This window comes from Phyllosticta citriasiana (genome assembly GCF_038021145.1).
Source record: "Phyllosticta citriasiana strain CBS 120426 chromosome Unknown IWZ02scaffold_4, whole genome shotgun sequence".
Classification (NCBI taxonomy): Eukaryota; Fungi; Ascomycota; class Dothideomycetes; order Botryosphaeriales; family Phyllostictaceae; genus Phyllosticta; species Phyllosticta citriasiana.
Window position 1 is genome coordinate 82,141 of NW_027117281.1, and position 26,869 is coordinate 109,009.

General features: G+C 51.8%; 3 protein-coding genes across 3 annotated transcripts; 2 read left to right on the top strand and 1 right to left on the bottom strand.

Moving 5' to 3' along the window:
* Positions 1-342: 342 nt before the first annotated feature.
* Positions 343-6,437, top strand: IWZ02DRAFT_374173 (uncharacterized protein; the record flags this gene model as incomplete). The annotated part of the gene is made up of 8 exons (XM_066764747.1): positions 343-625; positions 667-1,426; positions 2,539-2,594; positions 2,641-3,897; positions 3,947-4,258; positions 4,302-5,248; positions 5,292-5,657; positions 5,877-6,437. 8 exons carry the CDS (start codon positions 343-345, stop codon positions 6,435-6,437), a joined length of 4,542 nt encoding a protein of 1,513 aa, XP_066624238.1.
* Positions 6,438-8,149: 1,712 nt separating this feature from the next.
* On the bottom strand, positions 8,150-12,542 carry IWZ02DRAFT_195818 (uncharacterized protein). The gene has a single exon (XM_066762500.1). It carries the CDS (start codon positions 12,300-12,302, stop codon positions 8,499-8,501), a length of 3,804 nt encoding a protein of 1,267 aa, XP_066624239.1. The 5' UTR covers positions 12,303-12,542; the 3' UTR covers positions 8,150-8,498.
* Positions 12,543-23,747: 11,205 nt separating this feature from the next.
* IWZ02DRAFT_196575 (uncharacterized protein) lies at positions 23,748-25,044 on the top strand. Its single transcript, XM_066762506.1, has 2 exons — positions 23,748-24,382; positions 24,427-25,044. The coding sequence occupies exons 1-2, from the start codon at positions 23,861-23,863 to the stop codon at positions 24,949-24,951; spliced, it is 1,047 nt and encodes a 348-aa protein (XP_066624240.1). The 5' UTR covers positions 23,748-23,860; the 3' UTR covers positions 24,952-25,044.
* Positions 25,045-26,869: the final 1,825 nt, after the last annotated feature.

A 26,869-nucleotide genomic window follows, 5' to 3' on the forward strand; every position in this document is an offset into this window, starting at 1 on the left:
CGACCAAGGCATTCCTCTGGAGCCGTCGTATCGTGAGGTGAGCTGCGTTCGTCCGGCTCGTGTCCCGGCCCCGGTGTGGAAAACAATGCAATGCAAATGCCAATGGAATCTTCCAAGAATCATCCGACCGGCATATGCATGGGTGGATTGCAGGCTGTGGTTCTACGGCAGAATGGAAAGATGTCTAGACCAGTCGTCTATCTAGTCAGTTGTTACCCCAACCCCAGACTCCAGTCAGTCTCTCCAGACCCCGCGTACCTCGAAACGAGGACATGGCATGGTCCAGGCCCAAGGCGGTCAACGGACCACCCATGTCATACTTCTCTCCTTCTCAACACCATCATGAATTCCATCCGTCGACTCTCTGCACGCGGCTTCAAGCCAGTACGCTACCTTCACTCTTCACGTCCCGTCTCTGCAAACCCCCTCCCGCATCCCACCACTCCAGGTCCTCCTCCAGGCCCTCCCAAGCCTGCCGCTTCGACCGCTCAGGAACGCGTCGCCCGCAAGCTGCAGCAGGCCGAACTCGTCAAAAGAGGCCAAGAGCTCAAGGCCAAGCCCACCTCGGCCCTCAAGAAACGCTTCTGGAGCAATGTCCACGTAAAGCAAACCCCAGGTATGTCATGTCGTCCATTGTCCCATAAGCGTGGCGTGCTGACCCGTCAGATGGCCACCACATCCTGCTCGACTCTCGCCCTGTGCGCACGCCATCCAAAGACGTCTTGACCATCCCCGCAAACAAGCCTCAGCTTGCCGCCGCCATTGCCCTCGAGTGGGATTTGCTCGTCAATGCCCAGCAAGCCCTGAAACAGCACTACACACCATTGACCTCGTTGACATCACGCGCTCTCGACATATCATTGGCAGATGAAAAGGGCGACAATGGACTTCGCGAAGGCATTGTGCGGATGGTTCTCAAATATTTGAGTACGGACACATTGCTGTGTTGGGTACCTGAAAAAAACATTCACGACCCGGCAGCAGAGAAGGGTGAGAGTTTGCGCCAGGTACAAATGCGAACGGCGCAGCCAATCATCAACTTTCTCACCACCAAACTGTGGCCTGGGGTCGAAATCAAGCCGATTCTCGAAACTGACAGCATCATGCCGGTTGAGCAGCCACAAAACACGGTCGAGGTCATAAGGGGATGGGCATCGACTCTGCCAGCATATGAACTCGCTGGATTGGAACGCGGTGTCTTGGCCAGCAAGAGTCTGTTGGTGGCCAGCAGACTGTTGGTGGATTGGAGTCCGGAATTTTCTCACTTGCGGGATGAGTCTCGGTTTGGCATTGAAGAAGCAGCAGAAGCCTGCACTCTAGAAGTCAATTGGCAGACGGGCATGTGGGGAGAGGTAGAAGACACGCATGATGTAGACAAGGAAGATGTCCGACGGCAGCTGGGAAGCGTCGTCGTGCTGGTGAGCGGGTAGACTAATAGAGTAGGCTGATCAGCCTGCGTACGGTGAATCTGGGCCGCGTAGTCGAGGAATGCGATAGGTGAGATGCTTGTGCAAAGCCCTGACTACGACGGGATTGTACGGGCCAATTTTGTTGTCGACCTTTTGAAAGGCATCCAGCAGCGTGGCCAGCGTGACGGCCGTCTGAACAAACAGCCTCCAAATTGGCCTCGACCAAGCTCCTACCATTCCAAACTGCATCCCAGAAACCCCTCTCAGCCCGCTCAAAGTCGGGCGGCTTGTAAAACTCGCCGTCAGAGTATTCTCCCGCCAGCGTGTGGATGCGACAAAAGGCCATGCCAAAATGCACCAATACAACATCAGGCGGGCACTACAACTTCACCTGCAGCCAGACCAGAGCTGGCAAGCACTACCAGAAACAGAAGAATGCTTTGACTGGTGAATACATGCTCGACGGACAGCTAGTGCCCGAGGGCTCTGAGGCTTATGCTAGTGCCCTTGTAGATGGTTTCTAGAAATTTACTACCACCACCGGCATTCAAAGTGCTCTCTGTTGCAGACACGCCACAGTCAGGGAGGGATTGAGGTCGTGTACTATCTCTTCGATCGCTCATTTGAATAAGAGAACGTTGCTTTGACACAAGTCGAATTTTCTCGCGAGCCCAATCAAAAGATGCTTTCAGAGTGCGTGCCATTGTCGTTGGAGCTGTCGCAATTGCGCCGCCGAGAGAAGAATAGATCTAATGTTGATAGATGGTTTCGGTTGAACAATTGTGACGTCGGTGCAGTCGGCGTGCTTGAGAGCGGGCCGAGAGTGTGTCTGGGGTGAGTCGATGCCTGGACTCACGACGACTTTGATGCGCCTGATGCTGTAGAGTTTCTTGGAATATTTCTTGGAAGAATCCTTTCAATGGTTAGTATGAGCGGCAGATATCCGTCGGATTTGTTGGCTTGAATCTCCCGTCCGAGCTGCGGGCGCTAGCTGTGCTGGGACCACGACACCACGAGAGCATCCTCGCACCTCGGGCACCGGGCACCGGCACCGGCACCGGCACTGCACTGGACTGGACGGCTCGACTGCGCATCGCATTCCTCAACTCCTTACAGACGCGCTCCTCAGACACTCTGCCGCTGACGGCTTGCTCGGGTGCTACGCCTGTTTCCGGCGGAACCCCTGTCGCGCCAACAATCAAGCCGCTCATAAGCTACGTGGACCATGGAGTAAGTCGTCAAGCCACCACTGCTTGCTCCGCTGACGTCTTCTCGTATAGCGACGGCCACAGGAGGACAAAGTCGGCCCAGCAGGTCAAGTCTCTGCTACAGCGCGTCGGCTCAAAGCAAGACGTCACCGACGATCAGGAACTTCCTTTGCCCAACTCTTCTCGCAACAGCATCCAAATCCCTCGCCATCGTCCCCATCTCTCCACAACCATGTCCAATTCGGCCACCTCTGAACATTTGTCGCCATCGACATCTCAACAGAGTCATTCGCCCCTCTCTCCCACTGCTTCCAAGGGTGCCTCGATCGAACAGTCGGTGCGATTGTTTCGCATCTTCGAGGCCTTGCGCAACGGAGACACGGCTGCCATTTCCAAGGCCATCCGCGACGAAGCCATCACCTCTCCAGGACCTAGACAAAGTACAACTTCAATACCATCCACCAGTCGTCTCGAAGGAACCACAATCCTACACCTCGCCATACAATGCGCCGAGATTCCCGTCATTGAATTCGTCCTGTCGCACGCGGGAGCTGGGGTGGACGTGAATGGACGAGACAAAGATGGCAATACACCACTGCATCTGGCAGCTCAGCTTGGAAGAGCGCCGGTCGTGCGCATGTTGTTGGATCAAAAGGACGTCAACGACTCTCTCACAAACTACCACGCTCAAACCCCGCTCGATCTAGCCCGGACGCCAGAAATTTTCCAAATGCTACAACTCTCCCGCTCCATCTTCATCGAGACAAATGTAAAAAAGATCCAAGAGTTGGTGGAGGCGGGCGATTACAAGGGATTGGAGGCTTTGTTGAATGACCACCGCATCAAGACGACGCTGGACGTTAATGGTGGAGAATTGACCAAGGACCCCGACACCGTCGCAACGGGTGGAACCCTTCTTCACGAGGCGGCTCGAAAAAAAGACATGCAGCTCATTCAACTTCTACTCCTCAACGGCGCAGATCCATTTCGTCGCGATCGCAAGGGAAAACTCCCCCAAGACGTCACCAAGGATGACAAGACCAAGGCCATACTCAAAAAATCGCCAGCCGCTGCTGCCGCCCAGCGAGGCATTCAGGAAAAGACAATTCTTGGAGGTGCTGTCGCTGCTTCAGGAGTTGCCGCTGCCGAGGTTGCGCTTGGAGCAAAGGAAGGCCGGGAGATGAAGGGTTATTTGAAAAAGTGGACCAACTATACCGGTGGATACAAGTTGAGGTGGTTTGTATTGGAAGATGGTGTGCTGAGTTATTACAAACATCAAGGTGAGTCATCTTGCTGACCTGGCAGATCTTTGTTAACAATTCAACCAAGATGACGCGGGATCCGCCTGTCGTGGTGCCATCAACATGAGAATCGCCAAGTTGCACATGGACCCTCAAGACAAGCTGCGTTTTGAGATCCATGGCAAGTCTTCGGTCAAGTACCATCTCAAGGCAAACCATCAAGTCGAAGCCAAGCGTTGGTTTTGGGCTCTCAACAATGCAATCCAATGGGCCAAGGACGAGGCTCGGGAGGAAGAAAAGAGACAAGTCCGAGAGAGTGAGGCTTTGCGGCAGGCCAAGATGGAAGCGGGATCTCCTCGTGACGACGCACAGAGCAGTGGAAGCTCGAGATTAAACCGACGTAAGAATCCACCACAGGTTGTTGAGCTCGACTGATTTTTTAGAATCCCTCCTTAGTCCCTCGGCTGCCAACCTCGGAGTCCCATTGTCCACTTCCCGGACGGGAGCAAGTAGCGCCGAAGAGGATGAAGGACCAAATAGTGCTTACGATGCTAGCCTCGTTGGTGAAGGTAGTCGACAAGAAAGCGTCTCTGGTACAAACCATATTGGAGATTTGGACGACGATGACTACGGCGACGATAGCAGTCATGAACAACAAAACCCCTCGGCAACCAAAGATGCCTTCAACATTACTGCACAATCGGCCAAACTTCAACTCGACCTCTTGACTCGAGTTTCTGAAGCTTTGCAGTCGGAAAAGAATAAAAATCCTTCCATGGCCATTTCGGACCCCGTCGCAGTGCAGGCCATTGCTTCGTACGAGTCGGCCGTCAGTAATCTCAAGGGTCTCGTCGGAGACTTGTTGCGCATTGCAAGAGACCGAGATGCTTATTGGCAGTACCGATTGGACCGCGAGGCCAACGTGCGGAGAATGTGGGAGGAAAGCATGGCCAAGGTTGCGCGGGAACAGGAAGAGTTGGAGAGTAGAATCGGCCAGTCGGAAGAAAAGAGAAAACGCACCAAAAAGGCACTGCGGGATGCCTTGCAGGGAGTTCAAATTGATGCCGCCGTCGAAAAGAGTGACGCCATTGCAGAAGTCATTTCTGAAAAGGATGATGAACCCGAGGGAATCAAATCCAACACCCTCGCCGTCCTGTCAGACTTGGAGTCGGATGAAGAGGAATTCTTCGATGCCATTCAAGAGGGAGAGGTTAAGGTGGTCGACACCTTTGACGCCGCTCCAGAACACAAGGTCGAGGAAAATCCGGCAGAGCAAGACATGAGACTGGCCAAGGCCAAGGAGATTGAGCCTGCTTTTGTTGGCTACGAGGATCCTCCACGCGCCAAGTTGAAGCTGGACGAGGATAATCGGCCGCGAATCTCGCTTTGGGTGAGTTTCGTCAACATCTGAAAGAATCCTGCTAACAAGCCAGGGAATCCTCAAATCCATGATTGGAAAAGACATGACCAAAATGACGCTCCCCGTCTCATTCAACGAACCAACTTCCCTCCTCCAGCGTGTGGCAGAAGACATGGAATATACGGACCTTCTCGACACGGCGGCAGAGCGTGCAGACTCGACAGAACGCATGGTGTACGTCGCCGCCTTTGCCGCCAGCGAATATGCCTCGACCATTGGTCGCGTGGCCAAACCATTCAACCCCCTCCTGGGTGAGACGTTTGAATATGCAAGGCCAGACAAGGGATATCGATTCTTTGTCGAGCAAGTCTCGCATCATCCGCCCATCGGTGCCGCCTACGCCGAGTCCGCCAAGTGGGATTACTACGGCGAGTCGGCTGTCAAATCGAAATTCTACGGCAAATCCTTCGACATTAATCCGCTCGGCACATGGTTCCTGCGTCTGCGTCCAGCATCCGGCGGCGAGGAAATGTACACATGGAAAAAGGTGACGTCCTCCGTCATCGGCATCATAACGGGCAACCCGACCGTCGACAATTACGGACCGATGGAAATCAAAAACCACAACACGGGCGAAGTGTGCATCCTCGACTTCAAGCCGCGCGGATGGAAGGCCAGCTCGGCATATCAAGTGACGGGCAAAGTCATGGACGCCCAAGGTCAGACGCGGTGGAGCATGGGCGGCCGATGGAACGACAAGATATACGCGCGTCTGACTCCGGGCTTCGACGACGGCGAAAACGTCGGCTCCAAGAACGACAAGCAGGCCATTTTGGTCTGGCAATGCCACGAGCGGCCCTCGGGCATCCCATTCAACCTGACGCCGTTCGTCCTCACGCTCAACGCACTGCCCGACCGCTTGCGCCCCGTCCTCGCGCCCACCGACACCCGTCTGCGCCCCGACCAGCGCGCGATGGAGGACGGCGAGTACGACCGCGCGGCCGAAGAGAAGAACCGCGTCGAGGAGAAGCAGCGTGCGCGCAGACGGGAGCGCGAGGCCAAGGGCGAACATTTCGAGCCCCGCTGGTTCAAGCGCGGCACGTGCGAGACGACGGGTGAGGGGTACTGGGTGTTTGGCGGTGATTATTGGCGTGTTAGAGAAAAGGTTGCGCGCGGTGAGGGAGATTGGCATGGCGAGGGGTTGGAGGATATTTTTTGAGACTGTATATTTGTGGGTGGCTGTTTGACTTTGCGTTCTCGTTGTCGTCGTCGTCGTCGTCGTCGTCGCTGGCTTTCCTACTATAACCACTCGGTAGTGCTTCGTCTTTCTTCAAATAACCAACAAATCTTCTTCTTCTTGCCCTTTCTTTGACACGGTTGCCGATCTGCGCACCTCTCAAGCAACCGAGCATAGCAGTCAGTTGATGTTCGTCCGAAACGGGTTTTCCATCGCAGTGTGCTCTCCGTGTTAGAGAGAAGAGGTCAGGAGAGTGATTGGCTTTGAATACGCCGACCAGCTGCCTGCCCGTCTAGCTGAGACCGAGGTAGTGGATAAACAGCCTCCTCCTCTTCCTCATCCCCTTCCTAATGCCCAGACCCTCCAAAGTAGGATGAAAGTGCCATCACCCATCCCCTCTCACCCGCCAGCCAGCAAAAGTCATACTGGGATGTTCGGATCGTGAAGCGAAGAGAAACCAGACGAGCTGCAACTGTGGGCCGAGCGAGGCTTGATGGGAGAGGGGTGGGCAAGTACGGGCGAGGGATAGCATGGCGCTCAAGCGTTGACGGTGCCAGGCGGCAGAGGATTGGACGTTGCTAGAGCGTCTACGGAGCCTGGCGGCAGAGGGATGCTGCTCCAGTGTGTAATCCATCTCTGGCGGACTGAGAGCGCCATTTGTCGTCCTCTCGCTTGACCATTGCAGCTCGTGGGTAAGAGTGGAAAGAAAGACTTGTTCTACGGGCCTGCATTCGTCGTTGTCGTCTGCAAAAGAGCTGTTAATATTAATTCGTTGCTGCGTGTCGATTGCACCGTCATCGCCATCGTATGAGGTATCAGCGTCGAATCGAGAAAGCAATGTGCTAGAATTCGTTACGCTGGTGAAATTCTGTAAGATAAAGGTCGCTCGAGCACTTCAGCTCTTCTGCCAACCAGGAGCCGTCGTAGTGGAATTATTCGGATGGTGTGCGAAGAGGAAACCAGATTGCAAATGAGGGCCGAATGAAGAGATGAATGCTGCTTGAGCGTGATCCATCCAGAGAAGAATAAAAGTGACAACCATTGCTTCCCCTCGCTCCTCTGTCGTCTCCCAATTGTCATTGTGACAAATTGCGGCGATGGACTGAACAAAGCTCGGTGGGGAGGGGTGAGCGAGGACGGGCGGGGGATCGGATTTGCTCGAGCGTTAACGGGACCAGTCCAATTGGATGCCATCTTTCGCGCAGGAAATGTCTTTTCAGGCTTCCTGAGGGTCCTTGGTGGCTTCACCGTACAAAAGAAAAAAGGAGAGTAACAAGCTTCATGCACAGGAAATTCGTGACGAAATTCCGCAGAGAGAGAGTTCGTGTCCAAGACAGCACTCATCTAATGATTCGATCAAGCGTTGTCTTTATTGATCTCGTGCTCATGCTGACCCTTCCTCAGCCACCTCAAAAACAACAATGCTGATCAGGATGTCTACATCGTCTCTCGTCGGGGCAGCAGTTGTGAAGCACTGTCATTTGGGCGCTGTGACCAGCGAGAAATTAAATGTTGCTCGAGCGTTTCCGGTGGCTGTCGGGGTGGATCCAATCCTTTTCTGGTCTATCAACGTTCTGATGAGAAAGAGGATGGCGCAGTCTGAGGAGTTATCGCAGGTCATGATAGACATCGACCTTGAAGAGCGTTCTTCGCAATGTACGAAAATTATGACTCGAAGCCTAACTTCCAGTACGATGTTGACAATAGAGAGGAATCAGGACAGTCTGTTTGAAGCGCAGAGGCGGAGTAGGAGGAATAGTCGTAGTGGCTGTCTCTGGTGGGCGTCGCCTTGTAGCCGTATCCGTAATTGAGGACACCCCGAGTGGAAACTGTAGCGTGATGAACATGAAAAAGAATAAGCTGTCCCTGTTGAAATTAAAAGTCATCAATGGGCTTCCAAAAAATGCTTCCTCGCAGGAGAGAATGACAGTAAAACGTGCGTGAGAATATTCAAATTCATGTTCCAAGTGGTCATTCATCCAGATCCGTTGTCGGTCAATATACTCATGCTGATCTTTTTGCTCCTCTTTGAAAACATGAGGTCTACAATGTTCCTTTTCGAATTAGTTGCGAAGTACTGTCATCTGGGCGTTGCTCTTCGGACCATCGTCGGTCCTCGACCTCTGAGTCTCCAAGTTTTGAATCCTTAGATCTTTGGTCATCGAGGTCCTCATTTATCGAGACTCGGTGGTACAACGAGCTACTTTGTCCTGCAATTTGTTGCCCTTCTTGCTCTCCACTTCCGTGTCGGCTTTGCAGAATCCCAAGTTCAATTTCATCCGGCTGCGTTCCTGGCAAAAGCAATGATTCGTCGAAATGTCGTCCATCTTCCATGTCAGGAGGATCGTCCCAGCTCTGTCGGGAAACAGGCTCGCCAATGTCGATTCCCCATCGCAATGACGGCAAATTTCGTTCTTCCTCATCTCTGTCTTTCGTTGTATCCTCTGGCAACACTCTTTTCCACCATCCCAAAGCTGCGTTTCTCCAAATCTCCTCATCTTCAAGCCGTGTCACTCCATCTTCCTTCAACCGACGTACCAGGTCACTGTGTGCGAGGAGCGATAATTGTGCTGCAATAGGACCCGGAGACTTGGGAAGGATGGCTCGTCTGGGATAGCGGAAAAAGGTCCAAATGTAGCAGCAAAGCATCATTCCGAGGAGTACCCCGAGGGCTATGGTAGTCGGTCCGTCTTGATAGATGCGCGGTTCTAGGTAGTTCAACGTTCCATTCAGCTTTTGTGGCACGATGCCTTCTGCGGTCGCATTTTCCGCCGCAAAACGTCGATATTCCGTCAACAATTCACTATTGTAGGCTACAATCAAAGTCTCAATAGCTTTGTACCACTCTTGCGGGTCCAGGAGAGCAGTCAGATTGTGCAGCTTATATTCCGAATAAACCGAGAGCCATTGGAAGAAATGATCCGAGTTACGTCGCTCTGGCCATAATGAATCGCCTTTTAGGAATGAATAGGACGAGAATGCCGGAACGTATCCACTTCGCCTGGTGGAAAGTCCTTGGTTGTTGAAATATTGTTCATCGGCTTTGATCGTTGAAGAGTCGAACGACTTGGGTGTCCAAGTATTATCGCTGCGAACATACGTGGCATCCACCAGAACCCTTGTCAGGCCGACCGTGCCGTTGAAATTCAATCCTGGTGTAAGGGAAACGTTCCAAGACTCTTCCAGAATCTCATCACCAAAGACGATCGATGCTCCATGACTGGGAGGACTGACAGGGTTCGAAGTGTCGTACAAATAAGCGCCGAAATTGTCCTTTCTGCCTGTATAGTAGCCCAGGTATTTCACTTCAGAGCAGACAAAAGCATCGAACCACGCAGAGTCCGTCACCTTCATGCATCCGTATTCATCTTCCCATCTGAAAAAGAAGCTCTCGTTGGGAATCGAGTATGAAATGTTGACACTTATGGCAGGAACTCTGATTTTTACTTCTTCTGCAGCCATGTTTGCCGTCAAGTCCAGTTGTATATCCGTCAGATCGCTTAAAAGAAGGTTCTCCAAAGCTCCAGGTCTAGAATCCATATTGAGGGAAGGAATTTGCGTCCACTCGACAAACTGTCTGGCGTGGGATGAAACCACGCGGTTCATTTGATTTTCGAGAAGTTCTTCGACGAACTCAAAGTGCGTGATGAGCGAGCTGTCTACCGTGGTCTCAATTGGACAGCTTGTCGTTGTTGACTTTGCGCCGTATAGCCCGGCAGCCAAGATCTTGATCATTGGCATCAGGTAGATTGCAGTAGTTGAAGCAATTCGAGAGAATCCGGTACGATTGATCACCGACAAAGGATGTGGAGCATTGTTGATCAGAGGGTTCGCTGAAGCCTGCAAGAGACTTCGATACGGAGAGACTTCATCGACTGCTGCGCCTATTCCAGAGCAGGAGTAACCAATTATGACGAGAATGGTGCTAGACGTCAACTTGAAAGCGTTCTGTAAAAAATCATCGTCATCGGTGAGCCCATTATTGTGCCGAGACAGTAGTACAAGAACCAAGAGGATGCAAATGGTGGCGGCAATGAGCAAAGAGCAAAATGCTTCAGCTCCAAGACGAAGTGCAATTGGTTGCCAGCCGGAATCTTTTGCGGGTGTTGTCCGCTCATAATCCGGATTCTTGCTGGACTTGCGGCATAGAAGCCCGATACCCTCATCCACTTGTGTCAGTCTCCAGTCAAGTGGTTTCAAGTTGCGTTCCATGATGGTTGTTGCTGATTTTTCTTCCCGGGAATAAATTTTGTGAATTGGAGACGTAGAAGAGGACAGCAACAAAGCTCCAGCGGCAAGTCGTCCAGGATCCCCGAAAATCAAGTAATTCGGTCTCAAAAGTGTCCCAACGAGAATCGAAATGCAACCAATAAACAACAAAGTTGATTGTAAAACTCGCAGAACACTGCGATGCAACAAAATCCTTGGCCCTACAACTCGAACGGTTCCAGCAATCGGCGTCGAGGTATTTTTCCGCGCTCGATAATTGACATGTTGCGTGATGATTTGATTGGCCAATTGTTCAACATCCTTTCGAAATCTCTCGCGGTCATCCACGTAGTATTCTAGATCCGAGGCATCGCCTTCTGTCAAAATTCCGAAAAAGGTATCCATGGTTGCCGTTTTCACGTTTGAGCTCAACGCTGCTTGTGTCTCAGAAAAATCCACGGACTGGGCAGAGTCTCTCCATGGAAGGTATGCACCAGAAATGGTTAATTGGTTGAGGTATAGCACAAGCTCTACCATATTCAAGATTGGATCGACCTTGGTGGCTTCACCTCGAGGGGTGATATTTTCGACATTTCCGGTGGACCCATTGATTGCAATCTCCACATGTTGCTTGTAGAAATCGACTGAGCAAACCAAAGCTGTGCTAGGTTCGAGCGTGTAAAAATGGCGGTAGTCTGGTTCATCAGGATCTTGACCCTCGTAGTGACTGTTGGCAATCGTCGCAGTAAGGACAATCTCTGTGGATCCACATGATGAGATGTTGAGCCAAGCTTTTGTGGTGTCTGCAGCGGTAAAATTCCCACCAACATCCAGTTGATAGGAAACAGGAACGCTGTGGGTACAATTGACTATCGGATCGTTGCTTGAAGATGGGGAGAATATGTACTCCGTTCCGTTGCTGGCTTTTTGATAATCGAACGATGAGCAGTCAAATTGAGTCGAAAAAGATTCAACCTCGGCGGTCATCAGCGCGTTAATGTCCAGGTCAGTCGAATTCGGAGCAAAAGACTCAAAAGCGTACGAATCGTGAGTCCATGGCGCGAAGGATTCTCCTGGAAGACGGGAAAAAACCACTGAAGCGTAAGGAAGCGAGTCCAAATGATTTTTCGGAGCTGGGATGGATCCATTGGGATTCGACAAGGTGCCGTTAAAGTTGAATGTGGAGTTGACAAAAAATTCTGCCGGTTCTTGAAGATACGCAAGAGGATCCACAAATATGAGAGAGTTTGCAAGTGGTGACAATGCTCCACATAGAAAACCAACAAGGAGGGCAAGAAAAAGAGCAAAATGTCGACAGCGGGCTGCCTGGAATACAGAAAAAATCTCCACATTTGTGGTGTAGTCCAAAAGCACTGATTGAGACGAGTTGGCCCACTTTTTGGTTATGGAGGCCCACGGCATAATCTTCTTCAAGTCGTTCGTCACCTCTTTCCAAATGAATGAAAGAATTACAACGCCGACGGTTGGCAAATATCTTGCGGCCCAAATCGAGGACTTGTAGTCTTTGTCGTCCGGAATCCCGCTATTCTTTTGAAATATAAAGTCCATGACCTGCAGGATTGCTGCGAGAAGCCAGCAGTAAATGGCCAAAGGGAAAATCCTCGACTTTCGGAGCATTGGTGCCACCCATGGTGTCGGTTTTCGGACGGGCGATTCACCATCGGTGAGGAACGCTTCTTGGGATTCACCTAAGAGAGCTCAGCTTGAGGATGAAAATTTTGACCAAATGCTCACTTGGATTTGGCATTTTGCCACCTGCCAGAGGAAACACACAGCAAGAGCCCGAAGCTGGGTGCGAGTGAGAAGGGTTTTCATTGAATAGCCACAACTTTCGGTCAGCCACATTATGCATGAGCTGACGACAAGGATTGGTATGCGAAGCGATGTTGTGTGCTAATGCCTAGCGCAAATAATCGGGTCCGTTTGACGGTGTCCACATGGCTCTCAGCCTCGCCATGCAATCAATTTTTGGTGACACAGCGTCCGGGAGCTTGGCATCGGATCATTCATCCCACATGGTCATCGGCTAAACGACATTTTGGCCCCCTCTCGCTTCTGAGGTAGGCTGCACGGAGACGCCCCGTCGAGTCGACGCTGTCATCCAGCCTCGTTGCCCGGATTTCTTGGCGCGAAATAGCCATTGTGGTATATTCTGACACGGCGGAGCGATAGGATAGAGTTTTTGGGGGGATGCAACAAAATTGAGTGCCGTTAAGGTGTGGTGTTGAAGAAAAGGTGGCGAGCGTTGTGTTCGATCAAGCTCGCCGCTAACCCGAGCGCTAACCCAATCCGGCAAGGGTACCAAAGTTTGGAGCTCTGACCTCCCACCTCTATGCCCCTGAGGCGACGTCTATCCGATCAATCAATCTTTTGTTGAAAAGCCAACTTCCCAAGCAGCAAGTCTACACGTCAATGTCTCAGGCCTGACTACAGTAAATTCGACCATCCGTCTGGTGAAGAGAGTCACGCGGCATCCACAGAAGAATCAGCAACCCCCGCCAATCACCACCATGCCTGTCAGCGTGGGCCCATCAACTCCATCCAGAATTCTCGAGCTTGAAGGCTACCGCAGGCCCAACCAAGGAAACCGATCTTGGAGCCGCAGTCAGCAGCAATGGGACGAGTAATTTAACAAGAGCTTGAAACTCTGACCGAATCCTCTGCCGTCGGAATTGGAGTCTCGAACATCAACCACTTGTCCACTCGTGTTGAGAAGCTTGAGGCTACACTCCGTCGCCAACAGGATGCCTTCGATGAGATGCGCAACATACATGACAGCCGTGGCGGTCGATGAGCTTGAAATTACACTCCGCTGCCAACAGAATGCCTACGTCGAGTTGCTCGACCAACTTAAAAATCGCGACGACGGCTTACAGGTCTTCAAAAAAATAATGACGCTCTTGAGATGACGCTTCTTGAAATACAGCGAGCGTGCCGTTGAGTTTCAACCCGACATGACGGCGTGCTGTTACCTGGAAAAGGCGGTCGACCAACAAGCAGGTGTTTCCAAAACCATGGATGAAAAGATTAAGGGCGTAATCGACCGTGTTGAACATCTTAAAAGGACCGTTCACATGGTCTCAAAAGGTAGTGTATTCATATCTCGTAACAATGACAACGAAAAAAAGATGATGGAAAGGCAGAATACTTACCACCCGTTCTTGATCCCACCAATCTCTACATACCAAACCCAAAGATGGAATCCTCCAGCAATCTCGCCAACTACACCAAGGAAATGCTCGCTGAAAATCGCTACAAGACCAAAGCCATCAAACCAGAACTCAAGTCAGAAAGAGAGAAAAAATCGTTACCTCACTTGACAAGCTTCTTCAGCGATCCAAAAAGACCACCTCCACTACTTGTCCCCTTCTTCTGCCTCTCTCTTTCACGTTCCCTTTCTCTCTCCTTCTCCCTCGTTCGACCACTTCCACTACTTCTGTGTTTCCCTTCCATAATGCTATCTCTCCTCTTGCTTTCTCCTGAATGCACCTTGCTGCGATGCTTGGTCTTGTCGCGGTCTTGATCACCTCTGTCAATCTTTTCCCCCACAAACTCATCCAATGCGGCGGAATTTCTACGTCGATGATGGTGTCGCCTGTCTCTTTCACCCTCGCCATGCTCATGTCGCCGGCGATGATGCTTCCGCCTATCTGAAGACCCGCCTCCATGGCTGGATCCTGGTTCGACATCCCGCTCGGTTTGTCCGTAATTTGCAAAAGTTGTAGCGCGAGGTATTGGTGGTGGTCGTTCAACCTCTGGTTTCAACTCCTCCTCGACAGGCGCGGGCTCTTCTTGTACCGGGCTCGATGGAGGATGAACCTGTTCGGGAGCAATATCGTCTTCCGGAATCGGATCGTGAAGGGCTGGCGAGTCATCAAAAGATGCTGTAGCTTTGGAAGCGCGACGTTCTGCCTTGCGCTCTTGATGTCTGCGCTCTTCACTTGGAGTCCGCTGATGTTTGCGGTGTGAGCTGCTACGATGCACATTGCTTGGTCGACGAGGCTCTTTGACTGTCTTTGGAACGGTTGGCTCCGTGTTTGAGCGTCCAAGACCAAACAGGCCGCCCATGAGACTTTGTCGCCTTGGAGCTGGGTCAGGAGCCTTGATGTCTTCTGTCCGCCTGCGTCGTGGCTTCGGGGGTGTCGACTTGTCCTCATCCTGCGGTGAAATGGGTGGAATGAAAGGTGGATAGCCATCTCCTTCAGCCATGGACACGCGTCGTTCTCGTTCACGGTGCCGACGCTCACGCTTCCGCTGCTTCCGTGCTTCTTCCCTTTCCAACTCTTCCATCTCGTGGCGTTTCAACTCTTCCGCCTCCTTCGCCTTCTGTGCCTCGCGTTCGGCGCGTCTTCTTCGCTTCTCATTTTCCAACCTTTGACGTTCTTCTTCTTCCCGGAGACGCCGCTCTTCCTCTCGACGCATGGCCTCCTCTTCCAAACGCCGTTTCTCTCGCATGGCTGCCTTTTTGGCTTCTCTCCGCTCACGCTCGGCATGCTCACGCTCGGCATGCGCCAGCTCCTTCATCTTCAACTCGGCAGCAGCTTGCTCGGCTTTCAACCTTGCTTCTTCAACCTCGGCAGCCTCGCGATCTCGACGTTCTCTCCGACGACGCTGTCCCTCTTCCTCTTCATCCATCTTCGCTAGAGTGTGAGACCTTCGGCGCTCTCTCTTTCTCTGCCGCTCTTCTTCAAATTTCTTCCCCTCAGAACTTGGAATCGAAACACGTCTAAAACTTTTGTCGACTGTGCTTCTGCGATGGACATCAGCAGGCGCCACGGCGGCTTGGTCACGACTGGACGACGACATGGATTGAGAGCCTTTGCCAGTGCTCGTTGTGCTGTGGCGGCGTCTATAAGGATAGTCATGATGCGAAACGGAGGATCGTCGATGTTTCCGTTCTTTGTTTGTATCTGTCGGCGAAGCCGGCAAGTTGTCGACTCGCTCAGGTATACTTTCCGCGGGTGGGGCTTCTCTTGCCGAAGCTTCCGAGTGGTGTTGTTCTGATGATGCCTCAGGCTCATTCCCATCGACATGAGCCTGGACTTGTGCATTTCTGATTGCTGGAACTAATTCTGGCTCGTCTTTGGTGGAAATCTCTGGGGGCGGATTCTCTACAGGCGGTTCGGGAGCGGATTCATCGGCGGGCGTAACATCATCGTTTGACGGATCATTCGCTTGGGTGTCTGGCGGGTTTTCGACTGTTACTGCTTCAGGGGCCGTGTCCTTTATCTGTAGAGTTTCTGATTCTGGCTGTTGCTCCACTTCAGGGGCGATCTCCTTTGTCTCGGAGATTTCTGGTTGCTCAACGATTGGAGTCACTTGGTCGTTCTCTGCCGCAGCTGATGGCTCTTGAGACGAGGCTTCTTTGGCTTCAGAAGTCGTAAGCTGCTCAACATCTTTCTCATCAGCTGAAGAGACTTCATTTCCGGGAAATTCATTCGCTGGAATGTGCTCTTCCGAGGGTGCAGACTGATCTTTTGGAGCATCATCTTTAGGCGTGGCTTCCGCGATGGCTGGACTTTCTTCGACTCCATCCTTTGGTATTGAAGTAGGTTCCTCAGTCTCTGGCTCTCCAGTCTCTGCACTCACAGCTTCTCTGTCCAGAGGAATGTCATCACTTGTCACTTGCTCAATAGCTGCAGGAGCATCCTTGCCAGAATCCTTCTCTGCAGTGCCATCGTCTGCCGACTGCTCCGTAATTGCAGTCTCCTCGTTACCGTCCTGATCGAGTGACTCATTGCCCTTTAAATTCGACTCTGACAAGCTCTCATCTTCCTTGGTGACTTCCGGAGAGGTTTTTTCGGTATCACCTTCAGGAGCCGGATCGCTGCTCTCTTGATTGTCCAGAGTAGATAAAGTCTTGCCGGTCGGAGGTTCTTCGTTTGTATCCTGGACAACAGCTTGCCCTGAACTGCCTGGCTCTTTTTGGGTCTGTTCTGTTACAGGAGAGTCGTCGTTGGGAGTCTCGTTTGATTTGTCTTGTGCAACTGATGTCTCCCCCTCATGCGCGGCCTCCTGATGCTCGACGTTATGGGAATCGACATCTACCGCCTTTTCGTCTTCCTTTTCGACTGATGGCGCTTGAGAATCCGTCTCCTGGACAGCTGATTCAGGCACTGATATTTTTGTCTCAATAGATTCGCCATCAGCCGAGGTTGGCTTCCCTTCAGTAGAGTCATCCTTGGCAGCAGAATCGACCATTTCGTCTCCAAGCTTAGATTCAGATGGATCCTGGTTGCTCGCTGCAGGCTCTGGAGCAGCTTCGATTGCGGTCTCGGCCTGATCATCATTTGGAGGCGAATCTCCTGATGATTTTGATGGCTGGCTTTCTTCACCGTCTATCCCAGGATCGTCACCTCCAGCTTCACTGGCAGAATCCTCTTCGCCTCCAACAGCTGCAGCCATACTGCTGGCAACAGACAAGGCATCATCAGTGTCGCCCAAGTCACTAGCGTTTGAGTCGGGGAGATCGGATTCAAGGTCTTGCAACGAGGCCGAAGTATCTTCTATTCCTGTCTTCGAGTCCTGCGAGGGATCCACATCGACCTTGGTTTGGTTTTCATTCTGGTTGTCCGCTTTTTCTGAAGATGCTGGATCGTCGGCGCTGTTTTGAGTCTCCGCATCAATCTTTTCAGAAGTCGTATCCAGAGTTTGAGTGTCACCCTCAGGAATTTCGATTTTGGTGTCTGCGCCAGCTGAAGCTGCGTTTTCTAGAGGTGAATCATCTGCAGTTTGAGGTTGAGTCTCGCTCTGCGGATTAATTGTTTCTTCATTCGAGGGATTCGCAGGCTTCGGCGTTGATTCTGTCGAAACATCTTGAGTAGCTGGTACGGTCTCACCTGGTTTTGCATCACTTTCATGGCCTTCGGCCGATTCGGCATCTTCCGAGGAATCGCACTGATCACTATCCTCGCCCTTGGTGGCATCGGACTGCCCAGCGTCTTCATCCACGCTTTCACCAGCTTTCTCGCCTGTATCTCCAGAAACGGCACCATCGTCTGCCGGCTGCGAATCTTCCTGGCCTTCGCCAGCATTGTCATCCTCTTGAACGCTGGTTTCAGACTTGGACTGTTCTGCAACCAGCTTACCTTCATCCTGCTTCTGAATCTCAGGCTCAGGTTCCGGCGGTGGAGGTGGATTCATAATCGCCTCCACAACCTTGTAATCAGCCTCTGCGTACTCCGGCTTTTCCGCTACGGAAGTTGTCTCTTCTTGAGGCTCGATTGCGGACTCCGAGACAGCAGGCTGTGCGTCCTTTTGACGTTCTTGACTTGTCTCTGGCTCCTTGGTGGATTCTGAAACTGGATCTTTCGCGTCGGGCGTTTCTGCTGATTTTTCTGGTGGAGAAGTATTTTCCTGCTGCTCTGGGGATGGTGATGAATCGTCTTCTTGAGACTCACTCGCAGGATCCGGGGCAGTAGGCTGTGCGTCCTTTTGAGGCTCCTTGTCGGACTCAGCAGGGTGTTTCTCCGAGTCGGACTTCTCATTCTTTTCTTCAGAGGGAGCAGCATCTTGCTGCTGATCTTCAGCTGGTGATGTGTCCTCTTCTTTAGAGTCTGCGGTCTGGGAAACTTTCTTGTTGTCATGGTCGTCGGTAGGTGGTGAAGCCGCGGAATCATCTTGTTCTGGGTCGGCATTTGGAGGCGTAGACTCGTTCCCGGGCTTACATTTCGCTTGTGAGTCGTCTGATCTGGGGTTTTGTTCCGCAATGTCTTTTAATTCATCACTGTTGGAGCTGCCGGCATCTACAGGTGGTGAGGCGGCAGAATTATCTCGTTCTGGCTCGGTGTTGGGAGATTTCGACTCGTTCTCGGGGGTTTCCTTTGCTTGATTGTCTTCTGGCTCAGGAGTTTGTTCTGTGTTGTCTTTCGAATCACCACTGCTGGAATACTTCACATTTTCTTGACTTTCGCTCGTTTCTGCAGCTGGCGGTTGTGAATCCTGCGCTGCTTCATCGTCCTCAGTCGCTGCTGCTTGTGGCGGTGTCCCAGTGTCTCCTGATGCTTGCTGGGAACAATCGTCCTTGTGCGGACTAGTGTCATCCGCCGAGGCGTCATTAGATTCGATGATCACCTTATTTTCATCAACGCCGCCGTCCTGATCTTGGTCTTGTGCATCCTCATCAACAGCAGCCTTTGAGTTTTCAGAGTCGACAGTTTCCACCGCAGCCGTGGAGTCGGTGGCAGCATCATCGATTTTTTCCCTCGGATGGTCGTGGTCAGTACTCGCCACCTCAGCAGTCTCGACAGGCTTCTCCGATGAATCAGCTTCGCTCGAACAATCGTCCACACTACCAGGTTCATCGAGCTTTTGCGAAGAGTTTGAAGATTCGGCACCCTCAGCCGTGCTCTCTACGGGCTCTGCTGGCGGATTGGAGTTGACTTGCGTGGTGTCGGGCGCGCTCAAGCTTTGCTCGCCATCATCTCCCGTCTCAGCCTCGCCATGATCAGCCTCGTCGACAGCAGCAGGGTTACTTGATGTCTCCTGGATCTTTTCATCTGAAGACTGATTATTGGGTGATTCACTGTTATCTGCATCAACTTCAGCTTTGACAGTCTTGGCGGCGCTCTCCTGGCTCTCTCCATGTTCTTGTCCAGTGTTGTCGGCTGTTGAAGCGTTATCAGGTTGCTTTCCACTTGGTTCAGCGACAGCAGAGTCTTGTGCTGTCTCATGACCCTCTTCTGTATCGTGAGTTGCATCATGTGCGTGGCCAGCATCCGGTTCGGTGACATCTTCAACATCTTCAAAGGTTCGAGGCTCGGGAGCTTCCTCTTGGTTCTCTTCGTGTTCATCCACGACATTTTCGTCTTTTAAAGCCGCTTGATCATGTTCAGCAGAGATCAAGCCTTGCGATATTCCATGGTCCTCTTGACTCTCATTTTCCGCATCTTGAGGCGTTGCTAATGTATCGTGCTCTTCATTTGGAGCGGCATCGACCTGTTTGGCGCCATCCGTGGTCTGAACTTCCTCATCCTTTCCCTGGCCTGCCTTGTCTTCAGTTGCATTCAAGAGGTCCTGCGATATTTCTTCGATACTTGTGTGTCCAGAGTTTTCTTCCGTGCCTGCCTCATCCACTTGCACTCTTTCATCGTCAAGCAGAGGAACATCGGGAGCGGCAGGCGGAACGACCTCGTCATGCTCACTTTCCTCCAGTTGAGATGCCTGGTCTTCATCGATGAGCGGTGTCTTTGCCTCGGAGCTTCCTTTGTCCACTGGTTGGCCTGCTCCATCACTTGCGGAAGCACCATCATCTTCATTTTGCTCTGACTCGACTGTAAGATCGGCTTCGTTGGAAGACGGCTCGAAATCTTCTCGCAGCGGCGCAGGATCATCATTTTCCTCTTGAGCGGAGTGATCGATTTGGCTTTTCTCCTCGGAGCCTATCTTTTCCAAGACTTGAGAGCTTTCTTGCTGCATTGTATCGCCTGCAGGAATTTCAGGAGTGGGAGGCGCCAGAGACTCGTTAACATCTTGGCTAGACTGCTCGCTTCCGCCAGATTCATCCGGGAGATGCTCTTCTGCTTTTTCTTGCGGCGACAGCGGATCTTCCTCTGAATGATTCTGATCATCGATTGATGGGTCAGGTGGTGGTACGCCGCCGTCTCCTCTTTCTTCAGACTGCGCAATCGAGTCTTTGTCGTCACTGGATAGATGGTCGACGTCTTGCTGTGGCGAAAAAGAGCCGCCGCCTTCTTGATTGTCCTTCAATTCAGGGATTGACTCGCCACTTGAAGAATTTTCTGACATGTCTAGGTTCTGCGCGGGTTGATGTTCAACATGTTCGGTGTGTTCTAGAAGAGGTGGGGCATCATTGCGTGTAGTACCATGGTCTGGCTCTTCGGTCGAGTCGGAGGACTCTTTTTGTGACATCTCGGTCGTGTTGGTTCCGTCACACTGATTAGGAGTCTCTTCAGGCGCACTTTGTACGTCAACAGAGGTCTCGTGGTCTTTAGAAATATAAAGTCTCTCGTCAGTACCTCCATCATCTTGAACCAAATTTTCAGAGGTTGGTGGTGGAATTTCGTGGTTGCTTGGAACCTCCCCGGCCGCCTCATCGCCTGTTGACGGCAGGTCTTTAAACTCCTCACGTTGAATAGAGCCGTTATTCGTTTCTTGATCGTGCAGATCTTGGCTTGACTCATCGACTGATGTCTCGGATGGAGAATTCGAGAGAGTTTTTGGTTCGGCATTGTCGTTGCTCGTCTGAATCTCTTCATCTGCTGCAGGTCTTGCGTCGTCTAGTGGAGATGGCGATTCTGTCGACGGGTCGTCCACCTTTGGACCATCATCTGGAACCTCAACATTTGGCTGGGCCGCCTCCTCCATCGACGCATCTTTGCTCTCAGCTTCGACAACCACGTGTTCAACTGATACACCCCCTGAATTTTCCCCTTCAACAACATCTGCTAAAATCTCATCCTCCAAGCCGTCTCCGGTTGGCTGCCCTTCACCCACGCTCTCATGTCGCTGGTCTTCGCCTTCACTTTGACCACCTTTCGAATCGGACGGGTCTGCAATGTCGGCAGGGAGTTGCGCTTTCGTTTCTTGGTCAAGACTGGTTTCTGACGCATCAATTCGCTCGTCAGCCGATGGGTCAGCATCATGACACGCAGAAAAATCAGGGGAAGAACTCTCCACATCGTCAAGGGCATCGCTGGGCAAAACAGACTTCGTAACTTCTTCTGGTGCGGATGGTGGGTCGGGAGCTGGAGGAGGCACTTCGCCGTCCCCACCGCCGCTGGTGGCATCCTTGGTTTTTGGTTTTTTGAGAGCCGACTTTTTGGCTGCAAGCTTCTTCTTTGCCTCCTCAGCTTTCTTCTTCGCGTCCTCCTTCTTCTTGGCTTCAAGCTCCTTTTTCTTCTTGGCTTCCTCAGCCTTCTTCTTTGCCTTTTCGGCTTCGAGCTCCTTCTTCTTCTTGGTCTCTTCGGCTTTCTTCTTCGCCTCCTCAGCTTTCTTCTTTGCTTTGATGGCGTCTTCTTCGGCCTTTTTCTTGGCCTTTTCGGCGTCTTCCTCCTTCTTCTTCTTGGCCTTTTCGGCAGCCTCCTTCTTTTGCTGCAAATCCAATTCCTTCTTCTTCTTGGCTGCTTCCATCAACTTCAGAAATCGTTGTCTTGCAGCCTCTCTCCTCTTTTCTTGGTCTTGTCGCCTCTTTTCTTGCTGTTCTTTCCAGGTCAATCCTTTGTGTTCACGCTTTTGAACCAGTGGGATGATTGGTTTTGGCGGTTCCTTGAGATTGGACAATGATGCCTTTCGATTCAAAACCTTTTTACCGTTTCTGATTGATGTTCCTTTGGGGTCCTCAAGTCCTTCAGGAAAGTGAACACTCTTTCCGCTGCTTGGAGAGGAAGGGACCGTGATACCAGGAGGAAGTTGGCCGGTATGAATGGCAATAGGTGGGGGAACAACCACCACGTCATCAGGTGGAGGAGCTGGAGCAGGGGGTGGCGGAGGAGCCTGAGAGGGACCTGCAGGTTCAGGTGCAGCGGGAACTTCATCCTGGTCGATGATATGTGGGTCAGCGTGGAATGAATCGACTTCAACCACATCTTCCATGCCGCTACTTGCATCTATCAAGGTCAGCCAAGCCAGCAAGATGTATTGACAACACACATTCTTCATCCTGATCCTCATCCTGATAATCCCATGCGCTGTAGCCATAGACCGGCCTTGCACCCTGTTGACTCCGTTGTTGATTTTGATATTTAAGCGAGCTTTGCCATGGGTTTTGCCAAGTCGAGTAAGAAACTCGACTAAGATCCACTCTAACTTTGGGCTGAGGAGCCGGTTGGGCATAAGGCTGGTATTGCAACATGTTGGACTGCTTAGGAGGTGGAGGAGGTGGAGGAGGTTGATCGGCTAGGTAATCGGACTCTTGATCGTAATACCAATCATCATCCTCGTCCGGATGAGGGGCGTGATGAAAGCCGTTCCACTGGTCGGAGGCTGTAACGAATCCACTTAGAAAGAACCGGTCAGAAGAGAAGAAAACTTACCCATGATGTCTATATGTGTTGTAGGGCATCAATGACGAACAAATGGGAAGAAGAGACGTTGCGAATGGCTATTGAGCGGGAATGACTTGGATGGAGATTCGTGGCTCGTGGAGAAGAGCATACGCAGTCAGAGTGGCTCCTGCAAGCAGTGCGGAGGAGTTGAAGATGACGGCGGATACGGAGGTTGAAGCATGATGAAAGTCGGGCATGACGGAGTCGGAGCCAAGCAGTGGAGCCACGTCGAGTCGTTACAAGCAGTTTGACGGAATACCTCGAGGCGCATATGCAGGCCCCGGTCGGCTTGAACCAATTGGCCATAATTGCCTCATTTTTGACCACAAGGTCGACGCCTGCAATGTAAGGCCATGGGCTTGACTATCGCGAGTCGGCAATTTTTGGTGTTGACCATCCATCGCTTGACACGCACCAACAGTCTCTCCACCTTGATCAGCGTCAGGTCGGCTCGGAAGATCCCCCACGATGGACAATGTCACATGGTTGACGTTGCAGGTGGAACGGCGAGAATGCCGGCTGGTGGCCTCGACTGTCAATAAGCACGTCTCGTATCACAGGTTTTGTCTAAGCTTGACGTGTGCGACAACATGGTGTTCTTGACCCCACATCATGTAGCTGTTGGCGGTTGTGGAAAGGCGTTGTACCGCTCAAAAGTAGCCGATGTCGACATTCCTACTCGTTTTTCGTTCCGCCTCAGGTAGCACCCGAAATCCAGGCTGTCGCTGAATCAGCAGCAGACGTCTTCCAAAGTCAACCGGAAAGACGGCTCAACAGCGGTCTAGATGGGACTCCAACTTTCCAAGATGGGAATCGTCAAGATGAACCTGTGCGTTGAGTCGGTGACGTTTTCTGGACATAAGAGACCTCTCCTCCGGTGGCGAGCGACAGTGGGTCGTCTGTTTGTCAGCATTGCCATCAATGAGAAAAATGTGGACGATTGACGGGCGAAAAGACATCTCCGGGCGTCGTGGTGTGGGTTTTGTTTGGATGGTGAGTCGAGGTGTCTGTCGGTGGTGAGCCTCGGCTTGTTGTCCCGGCCGGACTTGTAACCTTTCCCAACACCAATTCCGCCCCCACCGTGCGGCACCGTCTCACACCATCTCCGTCGTGCGCCATCCTACAAAGGAGGCCCGCGCCAGCAAAATTGCGTCTCCAACAGCTCCAACAATGGCTACTTCCACACGTCAATGGGTCCTTTCCAGGCATCCCACCGGCCTACCCGTCCTTGATGGCCCCGAACCAACCTTTACCCTCCAAACCGTCGACCTTCCTCCTCTTGCCGACAACCAAGTGCTCGTTCGCACTCGATACTTCTCCAATGACCCTGCTCAGCGTGGTTGGATTGGAAATGTCAAGCCCGAGCGCATGTACGTCGCTCCAGTCAAGCTTGGCGAATGCATGAAGTCTGGTGGTATCGCCGAGATTGTCGAAAGCAAGGCTGCAGGATTTGAAAAGGGCAAGCTGGTCACCGCATTCAGCCTTGGTTGGAGGGAATACGCCGTACTCGACGCCAAAGACGTCTCTCTCGTCCCAGAGGTTCCAGGCATCAAGGAAACTCAATACCTTGGAGCGCTCGGATTTACTGGCCTTACTGCATACTACGGCATCAAGGAGATTGCCGAAGCCAAGCCTGAGCATGTCGTGGTTGTGAGCGGTGCTGCTGGAGCAACTGGAAGCATGGTCGTACAGGTTAGCAAGCCCCTCTCAAATACGTTCCAGTACTAACCTTTTAGATCGCCAAAAAACTCCTTGGCTGCAAAAAAGTCATTGGAATCGCAGGTGGCGACAACAAGTGTGCCTGGGTAAAGTCTATCGGCGCCGACGAATGCCTCAACTATAAATCTCCCACGTTCCGTAAAGACCTCAAAGCGGCCACTCCCGATTACGTTGACGTTTACTTTGATAATGTTGGAGGTGAAATTCTGGACATGATGCTCCCTCGAATTAAACAAGGAGGTATGGTGGCAGTCTGCGGTGCCATTTCTTCATACAATTCGACAGAGGGTCAATTTTTGAGAAACTGGTTCGAAGTCGTCACTATGAGGCTTCAAATCAAGGGCTTCATTCTTCTCGACTTTTTGGCTCAGGGCAAGGCCAAGGACACGGTCATGGAGTTGGCCAACGCGGCAAAGCAAGGGAAGCTCAAGATTGGTGACGGCAACGAGACGGTTGTGGAAACCAAGTTTGAGGACGTGCCAAAAACGTGGCTCACATTGTTCGAGGGCAGCAACACGGGCAAGCTCGTGACGAAACTATGAGGAATTACTAGTCGAAATTGACTGCTGCCCAAATTTTTCAAAAGTTTCGCTGTCAGGGCGCGCGTATCAGCTCCTGACAATCAAGCTCGTGTGAGCCGGAAGCACGTGCGTTCGCCCATCTCATAAACCGCGTCTCCAAGTCGCGGCTGTGTGACGGCTTGCAGCAAAACAAACGTCGAATGCCAATCAAGCGGACGTAACCGTGGCTGTCCGACATGAATCAATCCCATGACCATTGAAAGTTGTTACGACGCACCGGCCCGCTGCAGCCTCGACTGTGTTTGAAATGAGCAAGCACCAACTTTTGACGGAGCTCATTCTGGCCTGCGTATCGCCTTGTTTGATGTGGCTGTCGATATAAACCAAGGCCGGCCCTCCCGACAACAAGGAACCTTTCTCCCGTTGCATCACGGACCAGCTGTGCCTGGACTCAAGCTGGTGACTGACAGACGAAGCGATCGACAGGCAACAAACAGTACAAAATCGTCTATATTCGTCACGATCGCCGTATCTCACACTATCCGCCCGGAACCCTAAACGGCGACGCTTCAAAGTCTAAACCTTTGGGAACAAAACTTCCCAATAAAGTAACGCGTACGACTGAAAAAAGCCTCAACCCACACATTTATACGATTTCAATCGTCGTTGAAATTCATTCCGTCGATCCTCCACTCCCCACACCTCAATCGACATGTGCGAAGAAACCAAAGTCTACTACTCGTGCGGTCATTCGGGCGGAACACGTCAACGCTGGTGCACTCCTATCCGCAATCGAAAAGGTTTCTGTCTCGGAGTCAGTGTGGACAGAATGACGATTCCTCAAAAATGTGCCTCTTGCAAGAAGGCAGAAGAGTGGGCCAAGTCGCAGAGGTACACCGCCATTCACACATGTCGAGAACTATTCTAATTGAAGCTAGTGCACAAAGCGTTGCCCTATGATTTTCTCCTTCCTTAGTTTGGATACTGGAGTTCAAAATTGTCTACTGGAGTTCTGGATTCTTCGACAAAGCGGCAACGGTCGGCCTGCTGGATATGATTATGATACCCATCCTTTGACGGCCAAAAGTATTTAATACACTTACGATGGTGGGCACTTTGGATGTACGGCCTACTGTCCTTAATTATAACTATTAATGGGTAATATCTTATGCTATTGTTCAATCCTCTGTGTCACATGCTTCCATCCTGGGGAATCTGTCAGCAGTTTCACGACTCCGTCCCTTCATCTGTCAGCTCCCCTTCCATCAACAGGGACCACCCCACCATTACAAAGTGGCGCTCGTACTATGCAAATGGATGACCACAATGATCCTCGGCTCGATCAAGGCACCACGTGCCGTTACCCGACGGGTGTGGCGTTTGAATCTGCTGTGCCTGAACAGATGATGTTGCCGTCCAACGAAAGTAGATAGCTCTCTCCGTCTTATCCCGCGTCTAGCCTGGTCGTCGCACTCCCTCGTTATTTTCTCCTCCACCATTTGTAATGCGTCCTCGCCGTCAACGCAGTCCAGACCCATCTACACAGGGAATATACGCGCGGTGAGGCTGAGCGGTGTGCGCGTGCGGCTGAGTCGAGTGCTGCAGGGTAAACGCGGCGTCGCTGAGTAGCCGCACTGAAATCAATTGCTGCCGCTGCGTTCCGTTCCGCTGCGGCTGGGCTGGGCTTGGCTAGGAGATTTGGCTCGAGAGCGACCGAAATGGATGTGGCGGTGGGGAGACGGCTGCTTTGCCTCTTGGTCTGGCCGGTAATCAACACGTCAAGAATGGATACTGGAGTGACTTCAGCTCTCTCAGTTTGAAGTTGAAGGAGATTGTCTGCTGCTGCATCTTTGCCAGGTGTTCTGATCTAGAGTTAGCATCGCCTTTGTGGCAATCGCTTTTGGCTTGCAGAGCAAACCCCTCCAGTGTTTGACCTTTT